Source organism: Lissotriton vulgaris, chromosome 2_1 (genome assembly GCF_964263255.1).
Source record: "Lissotriton vulgaris chromosome 2_1, aLisVul1.2, whole genome shotgun sequence".
Classification (NCBI taxonomy): domain Eukaryota; kingdom Metazoa; phylum Chordata; class Amphibia; order Caudata; family Salamandridae; genus Lissotriton; species Lissotriton vulgaris.
In genome coordinates this window covers 65,631,680-65,648,739 of record NC_141687.1, presented here as the reverse complement: position 1 = coordinate 65,648,739, position 17,060 = coordinate 65,631,680, and the positions used below count along the sequence as shown (strand labels likewise).

Genomic DNA, 17,060 nt, shown 5'->3' with positions numbered 1-17,060 from the left:
TGTGTCTACACGCCCTAAAGTGTATCTAGCTGTGAGATGGGGGATTCCCTTCTCAAGATCACCTGTACATTTAACATTGAGGACAAGTACAGGACAAACATAGGAGAAAAAGAGTCACTAGAAAGTATGGGTCATAAAGTGTGACAGCCGACATAAATTGCGACAGGTGCAGACTATGAGCGGCTCAAGTGTAATGATACTGGTGGTATCATTAATGTGGTATCGCACTAGTACTTCGAAGGTGAAGTGGTTAAAACAGCGGTAAAAAATTACAGTGAAAGGTGAAGAATTGTGGCGCAAGGAACATTTCTTACGCTTTCAATGCTTGTTGGTAGCTCCAAGGTTATTGAAGTGGCAGGGTGAAGCCCTAGTTGGGGGAGAGAGAGGTAGGACCATTGGGATTAGGGAACCTGTAGGAAAAAAGTGGGGAGCGCTTACCCTTGGTGGTGATACTCAGCATACTCACAGGATTTCTGGCCAGCACCAGCGTGGGACCTGTTGTGCCTCCTTCGCAGAACCGGTAGAGAATGACTGCTGTTACCGGCTTTTATGCTGTCATAGATTGAGTGATTGACCCCACCTGTTGGGAGAGTAATGGTAGAAAGACTCGCGGGAGGGTCTAAATAGCATTCAGCTGCGTTAGGCAAGCTCGGGTGTGGAGCGCTAGAGTAAGCGTCTGCAGCTGCCGGGTGCCGGGTGCGGCTGAGTATTGCGCATGCGCGGTCGAGAAGCGGCCCGCGCATGCGTAGAGAGCGTGCGCGGCCGGCAATTGGCCCGCGCATGCGTCAGGAGTAGTGTTCTGGGGCGCGAACGGGAGACTATCCCAGTTCGCGCTAATGATGTAAAATTTACCCTTCGTGGTGTGGCTAGGGTAATATGTGGAAATTGACAATGCACCAGAATAGCATAAACACGGGGGGACTTCTCCCTTATCTACTATTGGGGAGAGTATCTGTTGGAACTAGGTAATTGGCAATAATGCACAAAGGTGGCACATAGGTGGCACAGCTAATGCTTGCTTATTGCACCAACTATTTTCAGGTGCCAGGAAGGCGCAGAGGTATTAGATGGGGCCTACCTGGGGCAGGTAGAGGTCAGGGGGCGTACTGTCCTGGTTAGTGGATATTATGACAGGTCCATTAGGATAAATGGCCTGATGGTTTGACTGGCATCATAGGGTCAAGGAGTTCCAGGGAATTGCGTCATTGAGCCCATCAGTAGCTGTGGATAGACGATATATCCACCTTTGTTCTTTGTTCAGAAGTTTTTTGTCATTGTTGACGGGACTGACTTGTATTTGCTCAATGACTGTCCATGTAAAGTCATTGGGAGTATGCCCATGCGTGATGAAATGATTTGTTAGTTTACTGATGTTTTTCTTGCATCGCATGGTACTGCGATGTTCTGTGATCCTGGTTCTCACTTTGCGAGTGGTCATGCCCACATATCTGAGTCCACATCTGCAGGTTATTAGATAGATCACATTCTGTGAATTGCAGTTTGTGTGGCTCATTTGGGACCACACTTTATTTGGTTCCAGGTTCAGGGTTTTTGTGTGAGATGTTAAATGACAGACACTACAGTCATTACATGGGTAGTGTCCGGTTACTTTCGGCATTCCCCATGCATTAAGGATGGTATTGTCGGGTTTGGGTGGAGGTTTGGGTCTGGTGTTGACCAGTTGGTCTCTGAGATTATGGCACCTCTTGTAGGCGAACCTCGGGGGTTCCCATTTCCTTTGTCCTGAATTTATGATTCTCCAGTGTTTTTTTATTATTTTGGCCACGTCATTAGAGGCAGTGTTGAAAGTAGTCACACATGTGGTGGGTTGTGTGTCGTTTTCCTTGGTAACGTCTTCAAGCAGTGCGTCACGGTTCTGGTTTCTTGCCCTTTTCTGGGTTTTCCTGATGATTGTCTTTGGGTAACCTCGATTCTCTAGTTTTTGGGCTAGGTCCGCTGATTGAGTTTTGAAGTCTTTTACATCCGAGCAGTTTCTTCTGATGCGGAGAAACTGACCAAAAGGTAAGTTCTCTTTCAGTGGTCGGGGATGGAAACTGTTGAAATGCAGCAGTGAGTTTCTAGCCGTGGGTTTATAGTATGTGGTGGTTGTTAAGGTTCCGCCTTTGGCTGTTATTTGTAGGTCCAGGAAGGCGAGTTGTTGGTTACTGGCCGTGCAGGTAAACTTGAGATAGGGGTCCCTGAGATTGAGCCATTGTAGGAAGTTGTCCAGTTCAGGTTGTCGCCCGTCCCAGATGACCAATATATCATCGATATATCGGTACCATTTTTGTATGTGGATTTTGAACGGGTTGGCTTCCGTATTGATGTGTGTTCTCTCAAAGTGGTGGACGTAGAGTCCAGCTACACTCGGTGCGAAAACACTGCCCATTGAGGTTCCGTTGGTTTGTAAATAAAAGGTGCCCTCATATTCAAAGTAGTTTTCTTTGAGGGCAAAGGCCGCGCAGTTCATAACAAAACTTCTGGGTGTATGGTAAGGCCAGGGTGAATCCTCCAAGATGTCATGTAGGACCTGCAGGGTGGCGTCTTGTGGGAGGCTGGTGTATAAGCTTTCCACATCCAGTCCTACCAATAGTTGAGTTTCGGGGTCAAAGGGAAAGTTGTCGATGACCTGCAGAAGGTGTTTCGTGTCCCTGATGTACGTGGGGGTTTTTTGTACCAGGGGGTTTAGGTAGAAGTCACAGTATCTTGAAAGTGGCTCCAGGATCGAATTGATGCCTGATACTATTGGCCTGCCCGGTGGCGGAATGACCCCTTTATGTACCTTGGGTACTGTGTAGAAGTATGGGGTTCTGGTATTATCCGGGCAGAGGTATTCGGCCTCCTGTTTGGAGATATGTTCGTCTTCCGCTGCCTTTTTCACGAGGTTGTGTACTGAGTTGCGTAGTTGTTCTGAGGGATCCTGCTCAAACCAGCAGACAAAGGGGGAGGCATCGTGCTGTTGGACAAGACTGACTACGATGCGGAATGCCGGAGATTACTCAGCGACGGCCGGAACTACCGCAGACTGGAGCAGGATCCCTCAGAACAACTACGCAACTCAGTACACAACCTCGTGAAAAAGGCAGCGGAAGACGAACATATCTCCATAACCCCATACTTCTACACAGTACCCAAGGTACATAAAGGGGTCATTCCGCCACCGGGCAGGCCAATAGTATCAGGCATCAATTCGATCCTGGAGCCACTTTCAAGATACTGTGACTTCTACCTAAACCCCCTGGTACAAAAAACCCCCACGTACATCAGGGACACGAAACACCTTCTGCAGGTCATCGACAACTTTCCCTTTGACCCCGAAACTCAACTATTGGTAGGACTGGATGTGGAAAGCTTATACACCAGCCTCCCACAAGACGCCACCCTGCAGGTCCTACATGACATCTTGGAGGATTCACCCTGGCCTTACCATACACCCAGAAGTTTTGTTATGAACTGCGCGGCCTTTGCCCTCAAAGAAAACTACTTTGAATATGAGGGCACCTTTTATTTACAAACCAACGGAACCTCAATGGGCAGTGTTTTCGCACCGAGTGTAGCTGGACTCTACGTCCACCACTTTGAGAGAACACACATCAATACGGAAGCCAACCCGTTCAAAATCCACATACAAAAATGGTACCGATATATCGATGATATATTGGTCATCTGGGACGGGCGACAACCTGAACTGGACAACTTCCTACAATGGCTCAATCTCAGGGACCCCTATCTCAAGTTTACCTGCACGGCCAGTAACCAACAACTCGCCTTCCTGGACCTACAAATAACAGCCAAAGGCGGAACCTTAACAACCACCACATACTATAAACCCACGGCTAGAAACTCACTGCTGCATTTCAACAGTTTCCATCCCCGACCACTGAAAGAGAACTTACCTTTTGGTCAGTTTCTCCGCATCAGAAGAAACTGCTCGGATGTAAAAGACTTCAAAACTCAATCAGCGGACCTAGCCCAAAAACTAGAGAATCGAGGTTACCCAAAGACAATCATCAGGAAAACCCAGAAAAGGGCAAGAAACCAGAACCGTGACGCACTGCTTGAAGACGTTACCAAGGAAAACGACACACAACCCACCACATGTGTGACTACTTTCAACACTGCCTCTAATGACGTGGCCAAAATAATAAAAAAACACTGGAGAATCATAAATTCAGGACAAAGGAAATGGGAACCCCCGAGGTTCGCCTACAAGAGGTGCCATAATCTCAGAGACCAACTGGTCAACACCAGACCCAAACCTCCACCCAAACCCGACAATACCATCCTTAATGCATGGGGAATGCCGAAAGTAACCGGACACTACCCATGTAATGACTGTAGTGTCTGTCATTTAACATCTCACACAAAAACCCTGAACCTGGAACCAAATAAAGTGTGGTCCCAAATGAGCCACACAAACTGCAATTCACAGAATGTGATCTATCTAATAACCTGCAGATGTGGACTCAGATATGTGGGCATGACCACTCGCAAAGTGAGAACCAGGATCACAGAACATCGCAGTACCATGCGATGCAAGAAAAACATCAGTAAACTAACAAATCATTTCATCACGCATGGGCATACTCCCAATGACTTTACATGGACAGTCATTGAGCAAATACAAGTCAGTCCCGTCAACAATGACAAAAAACTTCTGAACAAAGAACAAAGGTGGATATATCGTCTATCCACAGCTACTGATGGGCTCAATGACGCAATTCCCTGGAACTCCTTGACCCTATGATGCCAGTCAAACCATCAGGCCATTTATCCTAATGGACCTGTCATAATATCCACTAACCAGGACAGTACGCCCCCTGACCTCTACCTGCCCCAGGTAGGCCCCATCTAATACCTCTGCGCCTTCCTGGCACCTGAAAATAGTTGGTGCAATAAGCAAGCATTAGCTGTGCCACCTATGTGCCACCTTTGTGCATTATTGCCAATTACCTAGTTCCAACAGATACTCTCCCCAATAGTAGATAAGGGAGAAGTCCCCCCGTGTTTATGCTATTCTGGTGCATTGTCAATTTCCACATATTACCCTAGCCACACCACGAAGGGTAAATTTTACATCATTAGCGCGAACTGGGATAGTCTCCCGTTCGCGCCCCAGAACACTACTCCTGACGCATGCGCGGGCCAATTGCCGGCCGCGCACGCTCTCTACGCATGCGCGGGCCGCTTCTCGACCGCGCATGCGCAATACTCAGCCGCACCCGGCACCCGGCAGCTGCAGACGCTTACTCTAGCGCTCCACACCCGAGCTTGCCTAACGCAGCTGAATGCTATTTAGACCCTCCCGCGAGTCTTTCTACCATTACTCTCCCAACAGGTGGGGTCAATCACTCAATCTATGACAGCATAAAAGCCGGTAACAGCAGTCATTCTCTACCGGTTCTGCGAAGGAGGCACAACAGGTCCCACGCTGGTGCTGGCCAGAAATCCTGTGAGTATGCTGAGTATCACCACCAAGGGTAAGCGCTCCCCACTTTTTTCCTACAGGTTCCCTAATCCCAATGGTCCTACCTCTCTCTCCCCCAACTAGGGCTTCACCCTGCCACTTCAATAACCTTGGAGCTACCAACAAGCATTGAAAGCGTAAGAAATGTTCCTTGCGCCACAATTCTTCACCTTTCACTGTAATTTTTTACCGCTGTTTTAACCACTTCACCTTCGAAGTACTAGTGCGATACCACATTAATGATACCACCAGTATCATTACACTTGAGCCGCTCATAGTCTGCACCTGTCGCAATTTATGTCGGCTGTCACACTTTATGACCCATACTTTCTAGTGACTCTTTTTCTCCTATGTTTGTCCTGTACTTGTCCTCAATGTTAAATGTACAGGTGATCTTGAGAAGGGAATCCCCCATCTCACAGCTAGATACACTTTAGGGCGTGTAGACACATAGACTACACTACACAACCCCTAATTTTAACCCACACATATTTATTGTCCTGATGAAAGCCAGATTAACATAAGGCACTGGCTGAAACATGTTGACTACTCAAGGACGTAGGAGGTCGTAACCCGCCTCTAACGTCCCACAGCCTTATTTTTAACCGCTGGCAGAGGCCCTTTTAATAAAATATCCTCACCCCAGGGACCACCTGTCAAGCCGTTTTAACTTCACTTATCTTAGCACCTCACACCGCACACACAGTGACATACCTGCTCCGCTGTAATCAGGCGTCGAAGCACACCCGGGACACGCTAGGTGTCACTGGGTGGGCCCGATGATGAAGCATGCCACCAACTAGGTTGGTGGGTGAGGGCTTTCAAAAGACACCCAAGAGGTGCCATTGCCACCCGGCAAAATACTGAGTCGCTACATAACTAATATTAATCTACCATAACCGTGTCAGATTAATCCATTGTAGAGCTAGTCTCCTATTGATACCGATACATATAAACCGGGGATCTGGACTAGCTTTCTGGTCCTCTCTCTCCCTCTTGATTCTCGCCAACATGAGGTTAGCGCCTGGTGGGATACAGCAACTGGCGCATGATATCAAATCAGCCAAACGTGTTCCCTGGATAGGGAATCGCCCCAAAAGATTTAAAGGGGATTGTGTGGTGGTAACGTTTGCCCACCCTGACGTACTTCCTAATGTCCTAACACATATTCTCCCACCCCAGCGTAGAAGAGGTACGGTGGTACCCCTAACATTAAAGTTCTTCTATGGGGAACAACAAAACGTAACTCTACCGAAAACACCAGCATTAGGGTGGGATAATCACTTGAATATGCATAATCGTTGGGCACTCCCCCTAGTACCAAGAACGCTACTACATAATAGGTATGATGCTCTGTCTGGTCTTAATAATTGCGATTGACAAGAGGTCAGACATGAGCTTGTTGAAGGGGATGTAGGATTTGATTTGCATCAGTCCCCAAATATAACTGCTACTACTGTTAGTATACAGCCTAAGCATGTGGGTCTACCCTGCAATACCTTAGCGGGGCCAACAACATCCCGCCTTATTGCCAGCTGGAATATTGCAGGACTAGCCTCTAAACTAGAAGTACTGGGGTGGTTAGAACTTATTAGAACATTTGATATCATATGCTTTCAAGAGACCTGGTGCCTAAATTTTAAGGGCCTTGATGGCTTTGTAGCTTACGAGTTACCAGCAACGGCTACTACCTCAGGTAGGGCTAAAGGTGGTTTGTTAATCCTGACCTCAGTGAAAATGCGAACAAGGGTGAAGGAGCACATCACTGTGGGTAATAACTCCCAATTATTGTGGCTAGTTGATGAGGCACACAAAAACATTTTGTTGATCAATATGTATAATAATGTTTTTGATGCCAGTAGATATAAGGTTATTTTAGAATTAGACACCGCAATCAAACAATTGATGAAAGTTTCCAATGCAGTTTTTGAGTTCATATATGTTGGAGATTTTAATATTTCTGTTTGTCCTCTCTCCAACCACAAGTTGTGTGGCATCCTGAACCGTGTTGGAGAGCCAGCTACGCATTTCCAACATAATACTTATGGAGATACTCTGAACTCCTTCCTACTAGATTACGATATGGAAATCCTAGAGATTGAACAGGATGGGAAGGGTGATAGTTTGCCAACTTTTGTGGGGAGAGGGGCAAACACTGTAATTGATTTTAATTTGCATGTCTTCCGAATTAGCCCATTTTAGTTCTGATGTCAAGGTTGTTGATTACTTGGTTAGTGACCATAACTGTCTTGTTATCGAAACTAGGTTTTGGAAAGGTTGTACAATTCCAGATAGCAGCCCTATTATAAACATTGAGGTACATAGGCCGAACGGATTCAGGATAAGGTGGGTTGGAGATAGAGCAGAAGTAACTTCTAACTGCATTATCTCACACTGCTTAAACGATATTACATCAATTATCGATGAGAAACCAAACCTGGAGGCCTGCACTTTTCATTTTACGAAAATCAATGTTTTTATTAGTGGTAAGTTTTCTAGGCTGACTGGAAATTTTAATAACAAAGCAAGGGGATGGTTTAACAATGCCTGCACTGTGGCATTGAAGTTACTGAAAAACGCACTATCCAATAAACCTAGAGACAAAACAGTCGTAGCCAAGCTTAGATCCGATTATAACCTGGCTCTTAAGCAAAGGAAAAATGAATTACGCGAGGAAGCTTGGGAGCGGCTGGATCTGGCGGCTGCATCGAACAATTGTACCCTTTTTTGGGCAGTAGTAAATAGCCCCTTTTTAAAAGACGATAAACTTCCCGTGTTAACCTCAAACGTGGGTAAGGAGTCGTGGGTACAGCACTTCTCCGGTATTTTTAACTCTAATACGGTAACGTTGCCGACAAGTTGCTCTTGGCCAGTACTTGATTTAGACATCACCTTGCCGGAGGTCCTAAGTTGTATTAGGGCTAGTAAGGGCGGTAAGGCCCAGGGACCCGACGGTGTCCCAGTCGCCATGTACAAATTTGCACCTGAGACTTGGGGACCAGTATTGGTCAAAGTTTTTAATGCCGCTGTTCGCTATACTTTCCCGTGCACCTGGTCCGAATCCATAATAGTCCCGATTCATAAGAAAGGGGACCGAGGAAATGTTAAAAACTACCGGCCAATCTCATTGCTGGATTCGTCTGTCAAAATTATGAGCCGTGTACTCCTCGTCCGATTAGAAGAGTGGGCTGAGTCTAATCAGATAATGACAGACTGTCAATACGGGTTCAGGAAAGGTAGAGGCTGCATTGAACAATGCTTAAACCTGGAGCTCCTGATAGGGAAATACACCCGAGCTAAAAATGGTTCGCTCTACCTATGTTTCGCTGACCTGAGCAGCGCTTTTGACCTGGTGGACCACGCCATATTATGGACTATATTGCTAGAAATGGGAGCACCTAGGGAAATTATATACTTTTTGGCCCGTCTATACGAGAGGCTTAGCTCGTGCGTCCGTTATGGGCCTTCGGGCGAGTGCACAGATAAATTTAGGGTCAGGAGAGGTATTAGACAAGGGTGTGTTTTGGCCCCTTTGCTTTTCACTCTGTTTATTAATGAAATTGATTCGATCCTAAAGGAGGTACCAGCGGACGCCCCTAGAGTAAACACAAGCTCCATCCCCGTGTTACTCTATGCGGACGACGCAGTGTTGCTCTCCAGGACCCCTCGGGGCCTACAGCTTCTGATAGATAAATTTGTGGCCTTTATCGAAAAGAGAAAGCTGATCATTAATAAGAGCAAGACTTATGTGATGGAGTGTGGAGCTAGTAAAGTCAAAACTAAAAAGCCCTATAGGTATCTCATCGATGGTCAAGAGGTGCAGTGCGTGGAAAACTTTTGTTACCTAGGGGTCAACTTTTCTAAAAACGGCCGCTGGGACACCGAGCACAAGGTGGTGCGTGATAAAATGGCCAGGAGTGCAAATGGAATATTCGCCTTTGCAAGTAAATTAGGTAATAGAAGTCCTAAAGCTATGCTTAAGATTTTCGAAGCCAGGTGTCTATCTGCTGCCCTCTACGGAGCAGGGGTATGGGGAGTATCCAGGGCAGAATCTTTGCAGGTAGAAGAGAATACATTTCTGAAAAAATTATTGTGTCTCCCGACTTCTACTGCTAATAGTCTGGTTCATAAAGAATTAGGACTATGTCATCTAAATGATTTATTATTATTGAGACCTTTGATGTTGTGGCGTTCTATTTGGATCAAAGACGAAGTTGCATTTAATAGGACCATCATTGAGGATTGCCTTCGTCTTGACTATTTTCACAGAATCCCTTGGATTAAATACATTATTGAATCCTTTTCTAATGTGTTTGGGTTTGACGTTGCATCAGATCATTGTTCTGCTTCGGATCTCTCTAAAAAGAGTCTGAAATTAATTTTCTTAAATCATTGTGCAGAAAGACGGGCCACGGATGATCTGAAGCTTTCTACCTGTGTACGCTATAACCATTTGAATGAATTTGTGGGCCTACATCCATACCTCACTCAGGTAACTAAAGGGCAACATAGGTTTGTTCTTACCAGGTTGAGGATGGGTACGGCCCATCTATTGGTTGCATTCCCTGAGATTAAAACACGCCCCACAGGTCCATGTCGGTGTGACAATACTTCAGAACAAAGCACAGAGCACTTTCTACTTACTTGCAACTTGTATAGCGAATGTCGTAAATTCTTTTTAAAACCTTTATTTATTAAATTCGGAGCCAGAACTGTTAAAGCGGCAATGAAATTACTTTTTAACATGCATCATCCTGACATCTGTTTTTATACAGCTAGTTACTTACTCAGGGCCATCAGTTATAGGAAAAGCATGATTTTTTAATGTTTTTTATACAACATTTTACCTATTCTAAATCTTTTTAAGTGTCTTATTTTGATTTATTATATGTACTCTACTGTATTTTCTTTCTTAGTGATTGCGATTGTCTTGAACATTTTTAGCATGTTTTCTGTATGTATGTACTTTTATGGACATGATTTACATGTTTCCGAATAAAGTTTATTGAATTGAATTGACCTCTAACTCTTTATTGCTCACTTTCTCTATCTTTTCACTTTGTTTGTTTATCCCTACTTCATTTTGTGCCTAACCTTTACACTATTTTATTTTAAAATTTAGGCTTTGACTCCTTCTTGCTCATCTATCTATCTTTTCCTCTCTCTTTCTCAAACTATCACTTCTAACATACTCTCTTGTGTCTTTTTACCTCTCATCACAGACCTTTACGACTAGCCTTATTGATTTTTCTTCTCCCCAGAGCGAAGCAAGACCAGGAATCAATGAAGAGTGCCCTGGAGAAAGAAAGGAGTGAAGCAAACGAAAGAGAAGAGATGTACAAAGTGAAGCTTGCTGAGCAGAAGGAAATGGTGAAGAGCATGAAGGAGCGTGTCCTTAAGTTATTACAGTAAGCCACTTATAGTATCAGATCTTCCCTGGTCTTTGAGTTCAAGATCTCAAGGTGAAGCTTTTATTTCTAAAAACTTGCATTCCAGAGGCAGTCTTGGTATACCCGAGACTGCTACAAGCTTTAAATATTTGTCTTTATTGAATGGGGAATGCAGGAGAAGAGGTACTCAACTAGGGTTGAGATTGGGTTTCAATTCAAGAATAGATCAATTTTTTTAATCTTTTCCTACACTTTATAAAACTCCCCTAATTGGGCATTGTAATTTCTGTCTTCTTTTATACTGCATTCTGTTTCCTTAACCGGAGTATGATCTTTTCCAGTAAATTCTTGCTTAAAGGGCTGAGATGGTAATACGTTATCCTCAACCCCATGTGTGTGCTTAATTCTAGCTCTTGTAACATGAGAAATAACCAGCATAATCATGGTTTCACTTAGTAATTCATCAAGCTTTCTTCAACAAAAAAAGCTGCCAGAAATGTATCTGAGAATTATCAGCAGGTTATTCCTGAGGTAGCTCCATCTATCACAACTGTCTTTCCTGGTAAAGTGGGAGATCATATCATAAAGGAGCAGAGTTGTAAAATGTCTTGGAGCAAAATTTGTAAAGTTTTGTCCACTTTCCATAGACCCTTTAAGGGCAAAACCGATGCATGTGAGGGAGGGTTTAACTGCTTAGGATGATTCCATAGTAGAGTTAAGAGTCCCAATTGATGAACTGTAGCAATAACACATGGTGATATGAAAGACGAAGAAAAGCGGTGTAGCTGTGATGTTGACGTCAACGAGTGGGGTTGGACAGAGGCAAAAAGAATCAGAAACTAGCAGAGTGTTGATGTTAATACGGTCTCTTCTTTTCATGGAACTGAAAGCAATTTTGGGAAATTGCATGACTGATGCATCTACCCTGTATATTAGATGATTGGCCATCTAAGAGAGCTGGTTGAAGTCAATAAGCCCGATTCACAAAGGTAAACTTACACTTTTGAGTAAGTTTACTACTTTTTGGTATACACAAAGGTAAATTAATGCCAAAATTCTAACTATACTACTTTTTAGTATCCTAAAAAGGTAAACTTGAACAAAAAATTCAACTTTTTCTACTCTTCAGTATACCCAAAGGGTGTACAGACAAAATATTGTGTCAGTAATATCAATCGACACAAATATTGAGTTGGAAATATTGTGACACAGAAATATCGTGAGCAAGAATATCATGGACAAGAATATCGATTTTAAGGTAAGTAATATTGATGTTAAAAATATTGTTAATAATTATAAATTCTAATAATTTTTGTGTTTTTTAATATACATGTTAATTGTATAAGTTGTAAAATGTTTGTTTAAATATTGTTAGTTTTTTAATATGGAATATGCGTACTGACGTCACATGCGTACTGACATCACATGCTGAATCACTGCTGATGAGACACTAGACAAGCTTGTCTCCCAGTGCTTTGTGACCCCTAGTCCCTGCCCCCAGCTCGGTTCGAATTTGGGACGAACAGATCCCAGTGGTAGGAGACCATTGCAGTGCACAGTTGGAGCACATGGGAGCACGGAGGAGCTTCGAGCCGACAAAGAGGGTGTTTGGAATTTTTGGCGACACCGTAGGGCCGCCACAGTCACTCAGCAGAGGCGGAAGAGGCCGGCGTTAGGCCGGTGCGGCTTGCTCCTCATGGGGGAAGCCAGCACGCCTCACCCTTTCTTCAGTAGTGCAATTCCTTATATTCTGTCAACAAACTTCCTCTGGGACCTCATATAAAACGGAGTAAGAAATTTGAAATTTGGCACTACTGTATAATGGCTGTTCTGCGATACAGTCTGACTGCCACAATCTGATTGCCCTATGCCCCATCTAGAGACATGCCAGTTGATGTATGACATTTTTTAAATAGTGCTGAGAAAAAACTATTAGATACATGTGAGCATTGGGCGGAACATGAGATTGTATAAAATATGTGACGTTCATTCTGCCATGTTTTGATTTGTTATAACTTCATATCTTATTTTTATATAACACTGCTAATAATATTGCTCTTTTAATATAGCACAGGACATATGCAACTGTGCTTGTCAGCGTCTCTTCACAGTCTGAGGAGCGCTCTCGAAGGTTCGCTTCCCGCTCATCTCCGCTCCAATTCAGCTCTGATTCCAGAACTTATCACGATTTGGATAGCCCTATTTTGTCCGGTGGAAGTAACTACAAGATGGTTCTGACAACAGGTTACTGCGACCCATTGAGTTGAGAAAAAGGACATCGCAATAATAGCCTGTTCAGTTTGATACGTACTTGAGAAGGACACGTCTTGAACAAACATGAAAGGAAAGACACCAAGCAACAACCGAAGTATTGAAGAATTTCTAATTAGAGAGAGGCAAATATTCCCAGGATGCGAGAAAGAAGTCTCCGTACATTGATAAATGCATAAGACTGCGTTCTTCTGTCAAGGACTGGAGTGGGTCGTCCAAGATTATTCGACAGATTTGTCCTCTGTAAGTGACCTAGGTTTGGCAGCTAATATAGCTAAGATATACTGCCATGGCTTGTGGTCGCATTCCCAGTAATTTGAAATCACATTACATTAACCGGACTAAACTCCTTTCTGTTCCAACCTTAACGTACATGGGGTAGCTTGTGGTAATAAGTGTAACTGGGCGCATCTAATGACACTAAGAAAACTCCAATTCGACCTAACTATGGAGGCAGTTTTTAGATTCTCTGGAAAGTTAGGTTCTAAACCCCTAGATGTGGTGGTTAATATCTGCAAAGCACAGTGTATTTATGTGCTGATGTTTGGCGCCAGCATATGCAAGAATTGCAACACAAGACACCTGCAGGTTAGTGAGATTACGTTCATGAGAAGACTGTTATCTGTCCTTACCTACGCCTGTCATGCAGAATTAGGCTTATCGTATCTGGAAGACCATGTCCTGCTAACTCGACTCATGGTATGGCTTTCCATCTGATCAATACACAAAACACTCCTTAAGCAAGATATGATTGATTGCATTCAGCATGATTATGCATGGAACATCCCATGGCTGAAATATGTTAAAGATCAATTTAACATGTTTATGAGGCCAGAATTTGTTAATAGGCCACAGGATATTTGTGCTTCAGCTAAAGCTTGATTGAAAACAGAATTCTTACTATGTTGGAAAGGAGAAGGGACTATCTAGAGTATAATAAAAAGAGAGTGGCTCAAGGCAAAATGGCGGCTCCGACCGTGCTGCTAATCGTAATGGGAGATGTGTCCCAGCACCCTTTCAGGGTCTGCGCTATGCCTCGAGAGCCTAGGGACACCGTGAGTGATCTTGTGTCCTCTGTAATAACTAATGGGAGTCCGACCCTTCGTACCCCACAGAGCTCTGTCATACCCGGCTCACTCTCGGTTTAAAAAAGGGTCCTAGGATACCTGACCTCAACATGGCCAACTTTGGTGACTTCTTCCCCCTTGCTAAACTTTTACTTACCCAACCCTGCCTGGACAGTGCCTGACCTCAAGAGAACTTATTGAATTCCTTGGGACCATGGCCTCCCACCCCCCACACTACTCTGTCTTTCCCTAAAGACAAATGACCTCTTTCCTGACAGAGGAGTCTGAGGATTATGTCCGACGCCTGGTGGAGCTGCTTTGTTCAGCTAATGAGGAAACTGGTCAAACTGGTTTGTAAATTAAAAGAAGTTTTTAAATTTAATGTAATTGTTTTTTTTTGTTTTTAGTACCGTAGCAGGTTGTGAGGTTTATAAAAGAATAGGGTTGGAACTAAATTAATTGAAAATAATTTTTGAGATTTTAAAATTAATATTAATTATTTAATTGATAATTTTTTATGTTAATTGTATAATTTTTTTTAAGTTTTAGGTGTGGGATGTGGGTTTTGTAGGGGTATATTAAATGATAATTATTAATTTGAATAGTCTCATTAATGTTTTTTTTAAGTTTGAGGTGTGGGTTCTGTATTTTGTAGGAGTATAGCGTGAAAAGTTAATTATTTATAATGTATTATTAATATAATATTAATTGTTTATAACTGTTTATTCAATAATTATTTATGTGAATTGTATGAATATTTGTTATGTTAAATTTAAAGTGTTGGTTGTGGGTTTTGTATGGGTATAGGGTGGGTAATACATTAATTCTAATTATTTAAAAAAACAATATTATCATAAATAATTATTTAATTGATAATTAATTATGTAAATTGTGTAGTTTATATTTTTGGGGTGTTTTCTGTTTTTTGTATAGGTAAAGGATGTGTAGGAAATTGTAATATTTAATAAATGTTAATTTGCATAATTGTGTGCTTGATTATGAATTATTTAATATGTAACTAAGATATCGTTTATGTTATATTTGCGAGTTGTAGAGGTAGAGGGTGGGAAGTTAATTAAATATAATAATTTATTAATTAATTAGTAATATTAATTGTTTAATTGATTATTAATTATGAAAAGTCTTTCATTTAAAATATGTATATATAGTAGGTGTGTGTTGTTTGTTTTGTATGGATAAAGGGTGAAAAAGTATTCTTTTTTTTTTTAGTATCAAGCTTTATTTCGGTCATTATAGACCATAAAAACAGAAAATATAATACAAACATCACTGGATTTGGGCAATAAAAACATCACTAAACATTATAAAATATATCCAGAATGCGAATGAATTGATCAAGTTTCATAACAGTTAAAAAGATGATAACATTTAAAACAGCAATTTAATGAATTAATAGTGTTAAAACAGTAGAAAATACAAAAAGGACGTTTAACATATGCGGGGGGGAATTAAAAAACTCACGGCGCCTATGCCACATAGAATTAAGGAAACGGGACACAGCAAAAACAATCGGAGGATGGGTGTCAGTTCTCAAAACTATAAAGGCCTCCAGACACTGCTTATACCCCAAGTTCCTGCAAAGTGGTAAGAGCCAATGCCTCCTGGCTACATTATAGCTAGGACAGAAGAAGAAAAACATGAAAGGCTGACTCTTCTTGACTGCTACAAGCAGAACATCTAAAGGGAGAGGCTTTTGACCATTTGTTTGTAAATGCATGAACCGGCAGGGAACCCAATCTGAACTGCATATATAATTTCCTTGCCATGGATGGTTGAACAACATCAAGGAAAGACTCAAATAAATACTGGTCTTTAAAATTAAGAAGAAGTTAGGTGGCCTAGTTTTATGCTTCCCTGCGTTTCAGCCAGTCTAAGCAGTCTGTAAGGTTTAACTAGTACTATCTGTGATATCGTCGGGGACACTTCATCAGGGTGGGTCCATAGGTTTGGCCGGCCTAATATGAAGCACATATCTCTTATGTGTACAAACCAGGATAGTTTTCCCACCCCTGGGAGTCCCAGAATCACCGTAAATTCAGACTGGTAGACTGTTAATTTGGGGGTCGCCCATAGTTTATGCCAGAAAGTCAAATCTCCTCCTCTATGGGTCTAATCCTAAGATCCATACATAGGGGGATGAGAGGGGTTCTTAGCGGTAGACCCAAGAGCTGCCTCCTAAACTTGTTCTCAGATTTAGCCAGTCCACCTGCAGGGAGATGACCCCAAAATTCTGCCCCATACATTATAGCACTCTATATTTGGACTTTATAAATCTGGGCCAGCGGGCCCGGCAGTCTATATGATGAGTTCCTGAATGATTTTACTATTCCCCCAGCCATCTGTGCTAGCCTTAAGCCTGCCTTTTCTTGCTCCGGGTCCCATCAAAATATATCTGACAGCGTAACACCAAGGTAATCAAAGAGAGCTACCCTCTCTAGCTGAGGACCATTTATAGAGGGATTTGGGCGAGATGTTTTGCTTGGGTTAAAAATCATGTACTTGGTTTTTGATGTGTTGATCTCCACCCCTTCTTTACAGAAAAGAAAAGCTGTCACGGATCCTTTGGATGGCCCTGGGAAACTTGGATAGTAGTAACAAAGTCTCATCCGCAAACATCATTGCTTGCACCTTGTCACGGACCAGCTTTGGGGACTCCTTGTTAGCTACCTTATTTAATTGGTCGATCAGAGCGTTAATAAAACGACAGAACAGTGTAGGGGCCAGAACACACCCCTGCCTTACACCTCTTTTTACTGGGAAACAAGGGGTTAATTCCCCATCTTTCCCGTATGTCACCTGGGCAAAATTTCCAGTATGCAGGCACTTAATCAAAGACAGCAAGTA

General features: G+C 42.8%; 1 protein-coding gene across 4 annotated transcripts in view; it reads left to right on the top strand.

Annotated features, from left to right (window-relative positions):
- LOC147729588 (uncharacterized) overlaps positions 1-17,060 on the top strand; it is a 389,208-nt gene that overhangs the window by 353,112 nt on the left and 19,036 nt on the right. For all 4 annotated transcript variants that reach the window (XM_086954485.1, XM_086954483.1, XM_086954484.1 and 1 more), the window contains one exon: positions 10,729-10,875. In XM_086954485.1, coding sequence (XP_086810611.1) covers positions 10,729-10,875 — 147 coding nt within the window. The remainder of the gene's footprint in view (positions 1-10,728; positions 10,876-17,060) is intronic.